Source organism: Neopsephotus bourkii, unplaced genomic scaffold, assembly GCF_033783945.1.
Source record: "Neopsephotus bourkii isolate Nb327-2 ecotype Australia unplaced genomic scaffold, CSIRO-AGI_Nbou_v1 NB_463, whole genome shotgun sequence".
Classification (NCBI taxonomy): Eukaryota; Metazoa; Chordata; class Aves; order Psittaciformes; family Psittacidae; genus Neopsephotus; species Neopsephotus bourkii.
In genome coordinates this window covers 263,975-277,852 of record NW_026900965.1, presented here as the reverse complement: position 1 = coordinate 277,852, position 13,878 = coordinate 263,975, and the positions used below count along the sequence as shown (strand labels likewise).

General features: G+C 48.8%; 1 protein-coding gene and 1 long non-coding RNA gene across 4 annotated transcripts in view; one reads left to right on the top strand and one right to left on the bottom strand.

The window, feature by feature from the left end:
* Positions 1-13,878, bottom strand: part of LOC133210459 (uncharacterized) — a 103,377-nt gene that overhangs the window by 15,483 nt on the left and 74,016 nt on the right. The window lies entirely within an intron of this gene.
* LOC133210454 (mitotic-spindle organizing protein 2B-like) lies at positions 6,886-11,802 on the top strand. 2 transcript variants are annotated; one of them, XM_061349839.1, is made up of 4 exons: positions 6,886-7,041; positions 7,123-7,268; positions 10,444-10,477; positions 11,581-11,802. In XM_061349839.1, the coding sequence occupies exons 1-4, from the start codon at positions 6,911-6,913 to the stop codon at positions 11,735-11,737; spliced, it is 468 nt and encodes a 155-aa protein (XP_061205823.1). In that variant the 5' UTR covers positions 6,886-6,910; the 3' UTR covers positions 11,738-11,802. The 2 variants fall into 2 exon arrangements, with proteins under 2 accessions (XP_061205823.1, XP_061205824.1); XM_061349840.1 differs by lacking the exon at positions 10,444-10,477 and having other exon boundaries at positions 11,577-11,802.

The window sequence follows — 13,878 nt, the reverse complement described above, 5'->3', positions numbered from 1 at the left end:
AATAAAGGGAAATAACCACTTCCTTTGACCTGGTTACGCTCATATAACTTGGGCTGGAAGGGACCTTAGGAAGTCTCTAGTCTAACACTGCAAGCAGTATTAGTGTTGAGTGTCAAGGGGGTATTTTTTGAGAAGCAGAACTACCCTAAGCCTAGCTAGGGTATTTCCCCTCTTCATAGCATTACCAGGGGAGACTGGACACCAGGGATAGAGGGCTGCAAATTCACTGCAACCTGAGGGCAATGCCTCCAGCCCAGTGGAGCCTCCAGCTCCATGAGGGCCCTCATGTGATGGGGGAGGTCCAACAAGAAAGATGTAGGAGCAAGGTACAGGATGCAGAGCCATAGCAAAGAGCCAGCCCTGACACTGGCTCAGGGGATGGACCTTATGGGGCATATCCAAGCAGGTCATGTGTCCTGTTTGCATCCAGGAGGTGTCATTTTGAGTTTTCCACATAAAAGTATATGACTCTGGGTCTGGCTGGGTCATCTTCTGTTTGCAATGGGAATTAATCAGGAGCTCCCCAGAAAATTTGAATTGAATCTCTCCTGCAAGGGTATTTTAGTGCTACATTTGCCATCCCAAAACTGGGTGATGTTTATGAATGGGGTGGTTGGGGGCAGCCATGTGACAGGGCTAGAGAGGTGATGAGTGGGATCCCCATTCACGAGGATGTTAATCCCCAGAGCAACCCGATGCAGTTTAGATGTTAATCCTTCTGGGAACATGAAAAGAACCAGAGACCTTTGTCTGTAGCAATTCCCAATCCACTTGTCCTAGAAATCCCCCATGTCCCCCCAGCTGCCTCTGTTCCCTGTCCCTCCTCCCTGCAAGCAAAAGAGCTCTGCCATTCATCAGTTGATCTCTAATCCCTTGCTAAACCTTCCACAATTAACAACTGTTTTAGTATTCTGCAGGCCCTGGTGATGAAGGAAGGAAGTTTGTTTCATAATTGGATTAGCACTGCTGGGAGCATGCTCTCGTATGGCGGTGAAGTCTGGGCTGGCATGGCCCCTTAGCCCTGTGCTGCTTTGCCTTGTGGGCCAGCTTGGGGGTCTGCTTACTCCTGCACAGAACTTCACTGGCCAAAAGATGCAGTCTTGCCAGAAGGCAACCAAGAGGGGTGAAAGGCTGATTCAGGGCAGATTTTGAGCTTACCCTCCTTGGAAGCTGGGATGTGTTTGCTGAAACTCTGTCCCTCATGTCTTTCACCTTCTGGAAATGAAGCACTTTGCTTAGCATCATCAGCCTCATCACCCACCCTAGCACAAGCCATCAAGTCTCCTGAGCACCATGTAGGCTGGAGAGCATCACCAGTAACTGATCCTTGTGAGACTGGGTAAAACCCTCAGATCCATGCGCCCTTACTGCCTCTCTGCCTTGGAAGCTCCCTTGAGCCCATGCCTAGTAATTAGTTTAAAACCCCAGCCCTGGCAGTGATGCCTAAGTTGCTTGTATATCACTGAAAACAGAGTGCCCTCTAGTCTGTCTCCAACCACAGCAATCTGCAGAAGGATTAAATAACCCAACAGTTCAGTTGCTGAAGTTTATAGCAAAGGAGAGAAATTTGTTCCTGATCCCTGCAGGCTACCAGCAAAATGTGCAGTGCATCACATACAGAGCACACACGTGCTTGTGGCACACACACGGACCAACTGGATGCCTCCTTTCAGATCTTGCAAAGAGCAGTATGTTTGACAGAAGGGCCAAGTTTCAGTCCTTAACTCAGTGAACCACCCCAGCTCAGTCCTTTTTGTATGCTTCTGCAGCATCGTCTTAAGCCAGTTACTTACTTGTGTTACCCTGTTTGAAAATTGTCCCAAAACATCCATGCCTCCACCAGATTTTCAGTCTACACTTGCGAGCAGTTCTCTCCTTTTCCTTGCACAATTTTGCAGGCATGTCTCCAGAACAGCGTGCTTGGGCAGATCTTCTGGGTGAGATCTTCCGGGTGAGATCTTCCCAGTGCTTTCGTAGTAATGTGTCTGTTTCCCTCCTGAAAATGCATCTCAGGCATGACAACTCCACGCTCCCAGCCCTGCACTGCTTGCTATTAACATCAGTGGGGTCATCCCAAGACTAGGGTGGAGGAGCCATGCTAGAGAGAGCAGAGAGACACCCTTTTTAACACAACCCATAATTTGATTGATTAGCTGGTTCCTCCTCTGCTATATCCATACCTCTGACTTCCAGCATTGGAGACTGTTTGTATTGGGTTAGGGTTAGGGTTAGGTACAAATAAAACTTTTTCCTAAAATCTAACCAGCCTAAATACACTGCATCACCTTGTCTAAGTTAATTATCAAAGTAAAATCATTATGTTACACTGAGACTAGGTATCTGTGATAAATTCTGTTTCCAGTTCCCCTCATATCTTGAAGTTGGGTCTCCTTCAAAACACCCTTTTAAAGGTATGAATGTCTAGATATGTTTTAATATCTCTTTTCACTTTCTTGGATGTGGAAGGCACATTTGCTGCATTTGCTTGCTATTTGAGCCATATCTGGGTTATCGTAAGCCTTGTCCTTTCACAGTGAGGTGACCTTGGTCCTTTTCTCTCCAATCTCCTGCAGCACCTCCTGGTTGACCCTCATCTCATGCATTCAAAGTATGTCCTTACTGGTGGTTGTGCCTCAGGCATTCTCTGTCCTTCACATCTTACTCAGCTTGGTGACCTGCACAGCTACAAGTCTTTCTCTTAATTTCCAGGATAAATGTATGCATGCTGAATTGTTCTCCATTAAATGGCAGTGCACTTCAAGTCCTTATCTTTGCCTGTGTGGAATCAGTGGGCTCCCTGCACATGTCCTCTCTCACTGCTCCTGTACAGGGTAGACTTGCTGCACATGTACACTGCACTGTGATTTACTGCCCCTATGCAGCATTACAGCCTATCTCTGCGTGCACAGTGTCCTGACCTACTGCTCTCATTAAGGCTTACCTCTGCAAATTCGCAGCATGTCTGGTTTTAGTGTGTTCTCTCTGACCACGCACAGCATGTCCTGACTATCAGGGAAGGCTCTTGTATCTCTTTGTCCCTGTCTAGATGCCTTAAGTCATTATTCATACATGCCACTGCCCCTCTCCAAGGGGAATAGTCTGCCTGATTTGCCTCTTGGATTTACTGTGTGTGCAGTGGGTGGGCACTCCATGTGGCACAGTGTAATTTCCATGTGTTTGTGGCATCCTAATTTTGGTTCACGTATTAGCTTCTTTCCCACACAGGTGCCTTGCAGCCTGTGGACAGGCGCATACTTTCTGCATGTGTGCAAGACACCAGCATCATGTCCTGACATCAGAGCAACTCCCAACTCTAGCTGGCAATGTGTGGTAAAGATTGCAGGCTCTGTGCTGCACTCAATTCCCTTCTCCTTCCACATGCACAGGATGTCAGAGCCTCCTCTGCCCCCATCTGCTCAGTGATTCTTGTAACCATGTCTTACAGGGGCTGAGGTGCAGCCTGGCACCTCCATCCTGCGCTATCCTGGATCATGTCCCACTCTGGAAACTGTCGGCTGTGTGGTAACCAGGTGTCCTGCCAGAGGTAATGGAGAGGGTCTCTAGTGGGCAGCAAGATGCAGTGTCTGGCTGAATGTCATTTAAGCCAGAGCCCCAAGTGTACCTCCTGTTGCTGAAGTCTTCTTAGGGCACATTTATGGGATGCCAATGACTTTTTTCATTGACCTGTTTGCTTGAGAGACCAAAAGGGGAAAACTGAGCCCCCATAAATGCTTCAGAGGGTAGTCCAGAGAATGGTGTTGTTGCTCCAAGTTGCAGAATGTGCCCACCCAGGCATCAAGAAAGTGAGGAAGTTGTGACTCACAGCCATGGCCTGTGTTGGCCTGTGAAGGAAGCATGGGAGAGGCAGTCTTCCATTCCTTGCCCTGGGAACATCTATAGCCATGTTTGTAATGCTGGTGACCAGAGAGCTGCCAGCTGGAGCTAGCTGGGGCTGGAAGAAGGAAGTACAAGCTGAGACAGCTTCAGTTTCTTGTAAGGAAGGTAATTCCTAGTTTGTTTTTTTTTCTTTTTTTTTTGGTTGGTTGGTAGGTTGGTTTGGTTGGTATTTTCGTGTGTGTGTGGTGGACTTTTGTTGTTGTTGTTGTTTTGTTTATTTGTTGGTTTGGGTTTTTATTGTTTGTTTGTTTGTTTCCCCGGAGGGGCTGAGCTAAAAACCATCTTGCTTTTTTCTGCTGTGAATTGTAGCCGAACTCCCAGATGCCACAGGCTGGGGGAAGCAGTGTAGGTGGTACCAGGAAGGGCTGGAGAGTGCATTGCCTACCTGGTGAGAGCTCTTGCCCTTGAGTTTGAATTCCAGCCAGTCCTGAAGGAAGCAGCACATCATATACCAGAGCAAGCAAGAGAGGAAACACAGAGATGTTGTTCGGTCCCCTGTGCATCACAGACCCCACACTGCCCCACTCAGCTGACAGTCCCAATGAAAATTCATCATTCAGGGTAACCTCAGGCTTTGTGGCTCTGGCATTGTCAGCCCTACAGGCAGCATGGTAATTCACACTGGTAGCAGCTGTTCCCCGTGTCAGCATTGGGCAATTGCCCCTCCTGGTCTGTTCCTGCTACGGGCCATTAGCAGCAAGATCCTTCTTTTATCATCATACTTCTCATTCTGTCTTGGCAGCTGCAGTAAATGTCTGTCTGTTATCAATTATGAATGCCTGTCAGGACACAAGGTTGGGTTTCCCTGTAGCAGGCGATGATTTTGACACATTCATGGGTTGCTCAGGTCTGGAGCGGGATCATCTGTTTTGAAGCAGGGATGGGACAGGGTCTCTCATGGTGTCACTGGGGGTTTGCATCCTTGCATCATGACCACCCTGCTGTGCTACCTATTCAGAAGCGCAGCAGGTCTGTGGTCTCTGTGCTGGGACTGGAGGAGTGGGGACAGGTGATCCCTCCCTGATGGCAGAGGTGTTGCTCATTTCCATTTAGATAGAGGAATTTCAATCCTAGCTTGCTGTCTGCTCACCGTGGTGAGACTCAAGACACACATTTCCAGTTTTCTTCACACAATGCCATATGCTCTCTGCTGCTGGCTTGGGAACTGAAGCACATTAGAGGTGCTGCAGCCTGGAAGAGATGGATAGTTGAGTGCATGAACATGGATGATTACCTGTGTGTAGGTCCATGAAGGTCAGCTCCCAGCTCCTATATGGCTTCTCTGTATCTAAATCTGCTGCACAAAGTGCTCCCACTGCCTCTCACTAGCTCCCTTCCCTGTCCTCAGACAGATTAACACCAGCATCCAGAGTTGGCCCCCATGATATATAATCCAGATCACTTGGGGGCAGAGGATTGTCACACAAGAAGTCACACAGATAACCACAGTGATGAGGACAACCAGCTGCTTGTCTTTCAATGGGAAAAATGGAAGAAGAAATAACAGCAAGGGGGAAAGGGTATCCTTGCTTGCCACGTACATTGAGTGCATGTTCAAGTGCCCACAGACAGGTGATGTAGGGAAGCTCATGATCCTCTGTGTAGTCTTCTCCACCATGTACTTGGCGTGTCTGCTCCTGTAGGAATAAAACAGCAGTTTCACTCAGCTACAAATGCAACAGCCTGTAGAAAAGAAGGTGGAGCAGGTTGATGGTGGGGGAGCCACAACCTCAGCCTTGTAGGGAATGCCCAGAGACTCCAGTTTGAAGGTTCAGGGCAGATGTCTGCTTTGAGAAAGGAGGTTGGCTTAACTTAACGGTGGGGTAGGGGAGGCTACCAAGGAGCCCCTTCCAGTGAGCAAGGGCATGTATGCTTGGAGGAGGGACACACAGGCAGTAGTGCAGCCCACAGTGAATTTGAAAGGTGGCCTGGGGAAGATGCCAAGAAGGGTCAAGTGCAAGGTCCTGCACCTGAATCAGGGCATTGCCAAGCACAAACACAGGCTGGGCACAGACTAGATGGAGCAGCCCTGAGGAGAAGGACTTGGGGATGCTGGGTGAAGAGAAGCTCCCCATGACCTGGACTCAGTATGCACTTGAGCCCAGAACCCCCCTGTGTGATGGGCTGTACATGGGAGCAGCAGAGCTGTTCCTCCCTCGATCTGCTGCTCAAGGCCCAGAGCCTTGTGGGAGGAGATTTTCCCCCTCTGCTGTGCTCTGGGGAGACCCCCCTGCAGCCCTGATCCAGCTCTGGGGCAGCAGCACAAGAGGGACCTGGAGCTGTTGGAGCGAGGCCAGAGGAGGCCATGGAGATGCTGCGAGGGCTGGAGCAGCTCTGCTCTGGAGCCAGGCTGAGAGAGCTGGGCTGGGGCAGCCTGGAGAAGAGAAGGCTCCTGAAGGAGCAGCTCCAGTGCCTAAAGGGGCTGCAGGAAACCTGGAGAGGGGCTTGGGACAAGGGCCTGTAGGGACAGGACAAGGGGAATGGCTTGAACCTGCCCGAGGGGAGACTGAGCTGAGCTCTTAGGCAGAAGCTCTTCCCTGTGAGGGTGCTGAGGCGCTGGCACAGGGTGCCCAGAGAAGCTGTGGCTGCCCCATCCCTGGCAGTGCTCAAGGCCAGGTTGGACACAGGGGCTTGGAGCAAGCTGCTCCAGTGGAAGGGGTCCCTGCCCGTGGCAGGGGTTGGAGCTGGGGGAGCTTCAACCCAAACCGTTCTGTGATTCTGCTTCTGTGAAATCACCATGAGCGCTGTTCTACTGGCCTGGGGTGCCGGCAGCTGTCGGGGGGAGGGAGCAAAGGAGGCCGCCCTGGGGAGAGCGGGAGGATGAAGGCGCCCCGGACGCCGCCAAGCACCCCCGGCTGCGGCCGGAGCGCTGCTGCCACCTGCCGGGCGCTGGCGGGAGTCGCAGGGCCGGGCCGCGCCGGGCTCGGGCCTAGCAGCCGGCGGACGCTCGCGGTGAGGCCGCGCTGGGCGGGGCCGGCGAGAGGCGCCGCCGCGTTGGAGGCGGTGTGGGGGTATGGCGGCGGTGTCAGCGACAGCCATGGCGGAGGCCCGGCTGCGGCGGAAGCAGTTGTTGAGCGCGGAGGAGGCGGAGTTGTTCGAGCTAGCGCAGGCGGCGGGGAGCGGGCTGGATCCGGAGGTGTTCCGGTGAGCGGAGGAGCGGCCGCCGGTGCTCTCGCTGGCCGCTGTCTCCGCTGACCTTTGTCCCGCTGGCCGCTGTCCCCTTAGGGTGCTGCTGGACCTGCTGCGCATGAACGTGGCGCCGCTCGCGGTCTTTCAAGTGCTGAAGTCCATGTGCGCCGGGCAGCGGCTGCCACCGGGACCCGAGAGCGGCCCTCCAGCCACGCCAGCCCTGCTCCCCGCCGACACGCGAGGTAGGCAGCGGGCAGGGCCGGGGGGCGGGCTGTGGGCCAGCGGCGGGCCCTGACCCCATGTCTCCTTGCGCAGAGCCCCCAGAGGACGGCCGGCCCCCCTCTGCTCTGCGGCCGCCGCGGGCCGGGGTCGGTCCGCCCCTCTCCCGTGGCCCCCCACCGCCTGCTCACTGTCCGGCGGTCTCCCCTGGACTCCCGCCGGCCGCGCCGCCCGTCTCGCCACGGGGACAGGTCAGGGGCCCGCGCGGCCCCCGTGGTCCCCGTTCGATGTGAGCTGCGGGGCCGGGCCTGGCGGGGGCCTTGCGCGCACTCTTTAGTCTCAATTCCTGTTTGTTTTGTAGCAGCACAGGGGCCGGGTGTGGAGGAGCTGTACGGCGTGGCCGGGGAGAGGTTGCTGCGGTCGCTTGTGCTGGGTTTTGTAGCTTCCTGCCTAGGCCTCCGTGACTTTAGCAGCGGCAAAAAAACCAAACCACCCCTTAGTGCACAGTGTTATACAATGCTGCTTTGTTTGTATCTAATGCAGAAAAAAAGAAAAAAAAAAAATCAAAAGCCACCAAATCAAAAAGGAGGAGTTTCTGGTACATTAGGAATCCTCGGAAAATGAGAGGAGCAGTGATGCTTCCTCTGCTCCATCCCCATATAGCACAGTGTCTTGTGCAGCTTGTCCAGAGGTTTCTTTTGGTATGTGAAATGGGCAGCTCTGTGGGGATTGTTGGCTGAAATAGCCAACAGGAAGGAAAGAGCTGATTTAGAAGAGAAGGTTGAGGCATTTAGGCGTGAGGAGGAAGTGTGTATACCCATTGGGATGGTGGCATTGTTTTTGTCCTAGCCCAAGTATCTTCCATAAAGTTACATCCCAAAGCTTTGCACCAACTTATTTATTGTGCTAAAAGTGTTATTTAGCTTTTCAAAGTTCTGTCTCCATTGTGGGCCTCTCACCTGGTCTATGGATTTTAAGGCTGTGAGGAACCATTGCAGCTTCCTGTTCTGCATAGCAGGGGTCAGAATGCTTTCCTACCCTGAGAAACGCTGTGTTGCATTTAGGTGCCTCTTGGAAAAGCCACTGAGCCTGGGGGAGTCATGGGCTCAGGGAAGAGTTTGCAGGGTGTGTTTTCTTGTCTGTGTAAGAATATGCTTTTGAGAATCACAAGTCCTCCTGTGCCCCTGGATTTGTAACGACTTTCTTCCTGTGTAGATACTTAGGTATGAACAAGGTCTTTTCTAAGTGCTGTTGTGCAGTTATTTTCTAAATGTCCCTCTGACTACTATGCAGCTTGTTGCCAACTTTGTCCTCTTTGTGTGTTCCTTTTGCCATCCTTGTTTTTGTAGTCTTCTCTATTCACCCTCTTCTTACTGCTTATTTCTTGCACTTTCTCTGTGTTGTCCATCTTTAGCTGTGGTCAGACTTCTGGGATGATAACTATTGCTGTATGGGCCCGCAGTGTCTGCCATCAGTCTTGGATACTGCTTGCTTGCCATGCATTCCTCTGCTTTGCATTCCTGTGGTACTCACCTTCCACTTACCCAGCCTCACTTTGTCTCAGGAGATAACACTGTCCTAAGTGTGGTGGTGAAAAGTAGTAAAATGAGGAGCAACCAGAAAGATGTGAGGATTTGTAGGGGAATGGCCAGTGCATGTCATCTTGATCAGTGGATGAGAGAGGAGCTCCTGTGGCTCTGCTGAGCATCCTTGAAGGGAGCCATCACTCAAAAGAGCAGGAGAGGTGAACAAAAACCTTGTCTTCAGGAGACCAGACACATCATAGGTGGCTAAGTTGGCAGCCTCCCGAAGTAACACAGGTATTAGAGTAAAAAGAGAATCCGTCCATCGTGTAGATGAGAATGAAGTATTATTTCAGAGAATTGACTTCAAAATGACTGTCAGATTGATAAGACTAATACAGACCTCTGCTCTGGAAGGAGGGAATTGTTTTGTATATTAAACCACCTTCAGTCATCTTGTTCAGAGGATTGTTACCTGGTGGATGAAACTGAGATATTTGAGCACCTAAGGAGTCTCATCAGTATCTTGAATAGGATGTGGGACTTCTGTAGTGATACCTAGTAAAACTGTTGAATATCAAACCTGTTTGGAAGAAACAGGCTTGCTGGAGAAGAGTCTTAAGTTCTGTGCAGGTGATTTGTGGGCCTGTGTAGGTCCCTGTTTACTTTGTATTCTCTTTCTCTGAATCCTCTTCAGAAACCACCTTTTTCTTCTTTTATTTTTTTTTTTCCTTTTCCCTCCTCTTCCCCTGTTTCATAAAAAAATCAGCAGGATTTCTTGAGATATTTTGCCAGTCTCACCTGCTCATCTATAGTACTTGAATTGCACAGTTTATGGATGTTCAGCTGCTTTTGTGCTTTGTGTTAATTGGATCTGTTATCTCTGATAGCGTTTTAACTGGTAGAATTGTACAAACCATGCCTGTCCTCATGCACTTCATGATCTCTTCTTGATTGGTTCATGGGTCATACTTCCAAAACCAGAGTTGATTTTTATGCTATTGAAGTAACTGTTTTGTTTTACTGTGATTTTGAGGCTAAGAGGATGGATGGCATGTGCTTTGTCTGAGCACAGCTTCTGCTCAGTAAAGTGATTCTTTCTCCCCAGCTTGTTTCAGCTAGATCAGAAGACCAAGGGTCTGACTGCTAGTAGTCCTTAATGGTGCAGTTGTTTTCTGTGTGCAGGTGGTTAGAGTTGTACACAGTCTGAGGACCTGTACTCTTACTGGGTAAATGCATGTGAGAAAAGGGAGGGCATTCACCTGTGGAGATGTCCTGGGTTGCTAAAAGCATCGTGGTGAACTATAATGCTATTTTGTTTTCCTGCTTGTTTTTCTCTTGCATACCGTGAGATAATGTATTGCCTTTGTGCAGTTTGTGCTCATGGGCAATACTTGCATTAGTGAAACTGCTTGAAGTGCTTGAGCTGCAAAGAAACATTGCAAGTCTGGTTGGCTGGCTTGGGGTAATAACTGCTGGCAGATCAAAGTGTGGCTTTCAAAAAGGGACTTTTTTAAGAGCACATGACTTGGCTGGGGTAAGTGGACGTATTTTGCTACCATCGTCTGTCAAATTTTACAGATATGAAGTGGCCATGTACTCTTACTTGGAAATTCTTGGGTTGTCTTTCTGGTGCTGCAAGGTATTGTGTTACTGATGTGGGTCCTGTTCTCAGACAGCTGCTCCAAGGAGACAGGATGGTTTGGGAAGTAAAACAGACACAGCTCCATGCTGGTGCTGTCCGTAGCACAGATGATCCAAGATGATGATTTTCAAACCATGCCTGTGGAGACTTCAGTGTGTGGAGTAGCTGTTGGTATTCTGGAAGTTGCTCTGATAACGATTGCTAAAATGTCACTCTTCATTTAATTGCATGCATGTAACTACAGCTCACTGTATTCTTGTGCTTTGTTTCCTTCTTGCTGTTAGTAATTTTTCATGATGCTTCTTGGAGCTTCCTACCCTTACTAAAAGCTGTGACCATTTTGCCTCATGTTCCTTTTATTTTTACTGTCTTTCTTAATGAGAGTCCTATTTCTCATCTGAAGTAGTTCTGTCCAATGCCAGGAAAAGTCAGTCTTCCTCACTTATCCCTTCCTGTCATTTGTTTGAAGCATACCATAGTCTGTTTCTCTTTCCTCTAGCTGAATCGAGCAGGGTGAGCTACATGCTCCTTGCCTCCTTCATCTTCCACCTTTCTACCCATTGCTTCTCTCTGCTGTCACATTGTATTTTAGGGATAGTCATTTGTGCCTACAAAAGGATAATTCTTATCTTCTGAACACAGTAAGAAAATTTCTAAGCCCTGTGTAAGAGTCTGAGCTCCTGGAAACCCCAGAAAATTATAAGGAATCCATACTTGCCCATGAGGTTACAGCATGACATGAAGAGGAGGGGTTCTGATCCAGTAATGTGCCTGCAGGCCTCAGAAACTGGTGGACACTGACTCATCAGTTTACTTGACCCCAGTCCTGAGGTGTTAGATACTCTTCATGTTCTTCCTGATGTGCTGTTTGCGGTTCTGGTGTTCCTACATCAAATGAAAGCAAGGTTTTAAAAAATGAAGTAGCTGGTTATTTTGCAGTTTAAACCTGATGAAAATTAAGTATGCTTCTACTGCAACTTACTTTGGTTTTGTGACCCTGATACCTCTGAGCTGAATTCACAAATTCAGCTTCTGTGCTTGATATTGGATACATTTGCGACATCTAATACAATTTTGCCTTGTGCATGACTTCTGAAGGCATGTGGTCTGGGTGACATGTAGGATTGGGGCTTGAAAATTAATGTATGTGTTTGTTTATTCAGGGAGAAATAAAAGCAATTCTGCTGTCAGTGGGACCCAGGTTCTAGCAGAAAGAAGTAGCCGGGAAGGATCTGCCCAGAGGATGCCTCGGCAACCCAGTGCAAGCCGGCTGCAGAAGACAGGAGCTTCTGGAAAGAACACTGGAGGAGGCAACAGTACCTAAATAAGGCCTTGAAATTGATGTATTTTGATGCTTGGCAATGTATATAAACCATTTGGTAAAACTGCTTGTTTTGTGTATGTTAACCTGACAAATGTGGTTTGTAATGTATGGAAGGGAGCTGTTGTTTCTTATTTCCAAAACTTCTTTTGGCAATGCAGACTGCTAGGTATTGACTGAAGGCACATGGGACAAATAGCCTGAAGGAGTGCTCAAGTTGCTCCAGAGAAGTCATGACTCATTCTCTAAGCCAGTACTTCTTGCTGCCTCTTCTCTAAAATCCATTTTGATATGTTGGCGCTGTTGTAGCAGCAGAAAGTCTGGTTGGCTGCATTACGAGGTGAGTAGTGCTGAGGTAGATCGTATGTTAGTGTCACTGAGCCCTGCAGTGATGATAGTTTGTGCTGGAAACTTGACTCTGGTGGTGGTGTGTTCTTGTACTTAAGCTGGTTTGCCCTGTTCTTCTGTGTGCATGCTTACTTGGGGTTTAGCTCCTTAATCCAAAAACCAGTTTGACCTATCACACAGCATAATTGCACAACATTCCAGTGATGCTAGTGTGATTATTAACTTATAAAGTATTACAAAACCCTTTGCCTAATGGGACAGGTTAAATCAGGAGATTATGCTGGATAAGGGAGAGAATAGTTTCATCGCTCAGCGTAAGGTACATGTAAGTAACTAAAGCAGGTTAAGTGGATTTGTTAGAGCTTTAGTGTTGCTGATCACTGTTGCATACGCAGGCAGTGGAGTTGTCTGCTATGGCCTTGGTTAGCTCAGAGGAGTTGCTAGTGACATCCATTTTGCTAATTAGGAGCAAGAGCCTCCATTTTTTGTGAGGGATAGATGGTGTTACCTAAACTCAAGGAGATCTTACTAACCTGATTGAACTTGTGCTAAAATTTCTTCCTGACCAAAGGAAAAAAAATGCTGGAGACTACAATACTCTTTTGCACAAGTTTTTGTGCACAGTATTAATGATGCTCAGATAATCCTACTTTATAGATTTCTCTTGCAGATTAGTCTGCTTTTTTCCACCCTCTCTGACTAGGCCTGAGGCTGTTGTTAAGGAAGATGGTTGTGTTCACAGCACATGGCAGTCAGGAGAGACTTGCCCCTGTGTGTGCTCTCCCTGAACTTCAGTTCCTTCCAGGAATACCTTCTTGCTCTGGCAGGGGCCCCTCTGGATATCTCCTACAGTTTCACTTCCATGGGCTGCAGGGAAATCTGGTGGCAGCATATCATGCCACTCCTGCTCTGCTCTTAAGCGTTAGCAGGATTGTGTCTTCCATATTTCTTTTTCTCACTCTGGGCAGCATTTTGTTCTTTCTTAAATACGTTTTTACAGAGGTGCAACTTTTGTAAAGAAAGCCACCTTGGTTGCTCAGCCAAGGCCACCCGTGCAGCATCCCAGCTTTGCCATGTAAATCCAATACATCCATCTGTGGAGATCAGAATTTTACAAGGGTATGGGTATCTCCTGCTTTGATGTTGTAAGAGAATGTATCTACTCCCCCCAAAACAACCTCCAAAGCTCTGCTGGGAAGCTGTAAGTTGAATTTGCTGGTGAAAAAGAGCAGCTGAAGGGATGGTTTTTTTTCCTGAGAACAGTCGTTGATGCTTTTATCCCTAGAACAGGTGTGAGCAGACTTGAGATGTGACTGAAACCTCAATGCAGTATATTGACCTTTTTGGGAATAAGTACCTACCAGACATGTTTTTACCGGAATGTTCACTGCCTCCTCTCTCTTTAACTAGTTCCATACCTGTATTTCTTTTATTTATGCCTCTTCAGCCTGGGACACCTCCTACGGTATAGCTACCCCTCTGTATCCAAGCTTCCACCACATCCTCCTGAGCTCTACTGCCTGCTGCTTTTTTCCTGATGTCCAGTTTTCCTGGCAGGCTGTCCTGGTCTCCTTTCTCAGCTACCTAGCTGAGTACAAATGCTTAGTGCATGCTTTTGTATCTGCAGCAGTTGAGGCACCCTGGAGCTGGTGTTGCTTTGGAGCACCTTGATCTAAGGGGTTCTTCATTGTGCCCAGCATGTCTGCTTTCTGTGTGCAGTAGCTGCCTTGGTGGATGATGTGAGAACAGCAGGAATAACTTCCTTTGACTTATGCTTTTCAGTGTGGTCTGGTATG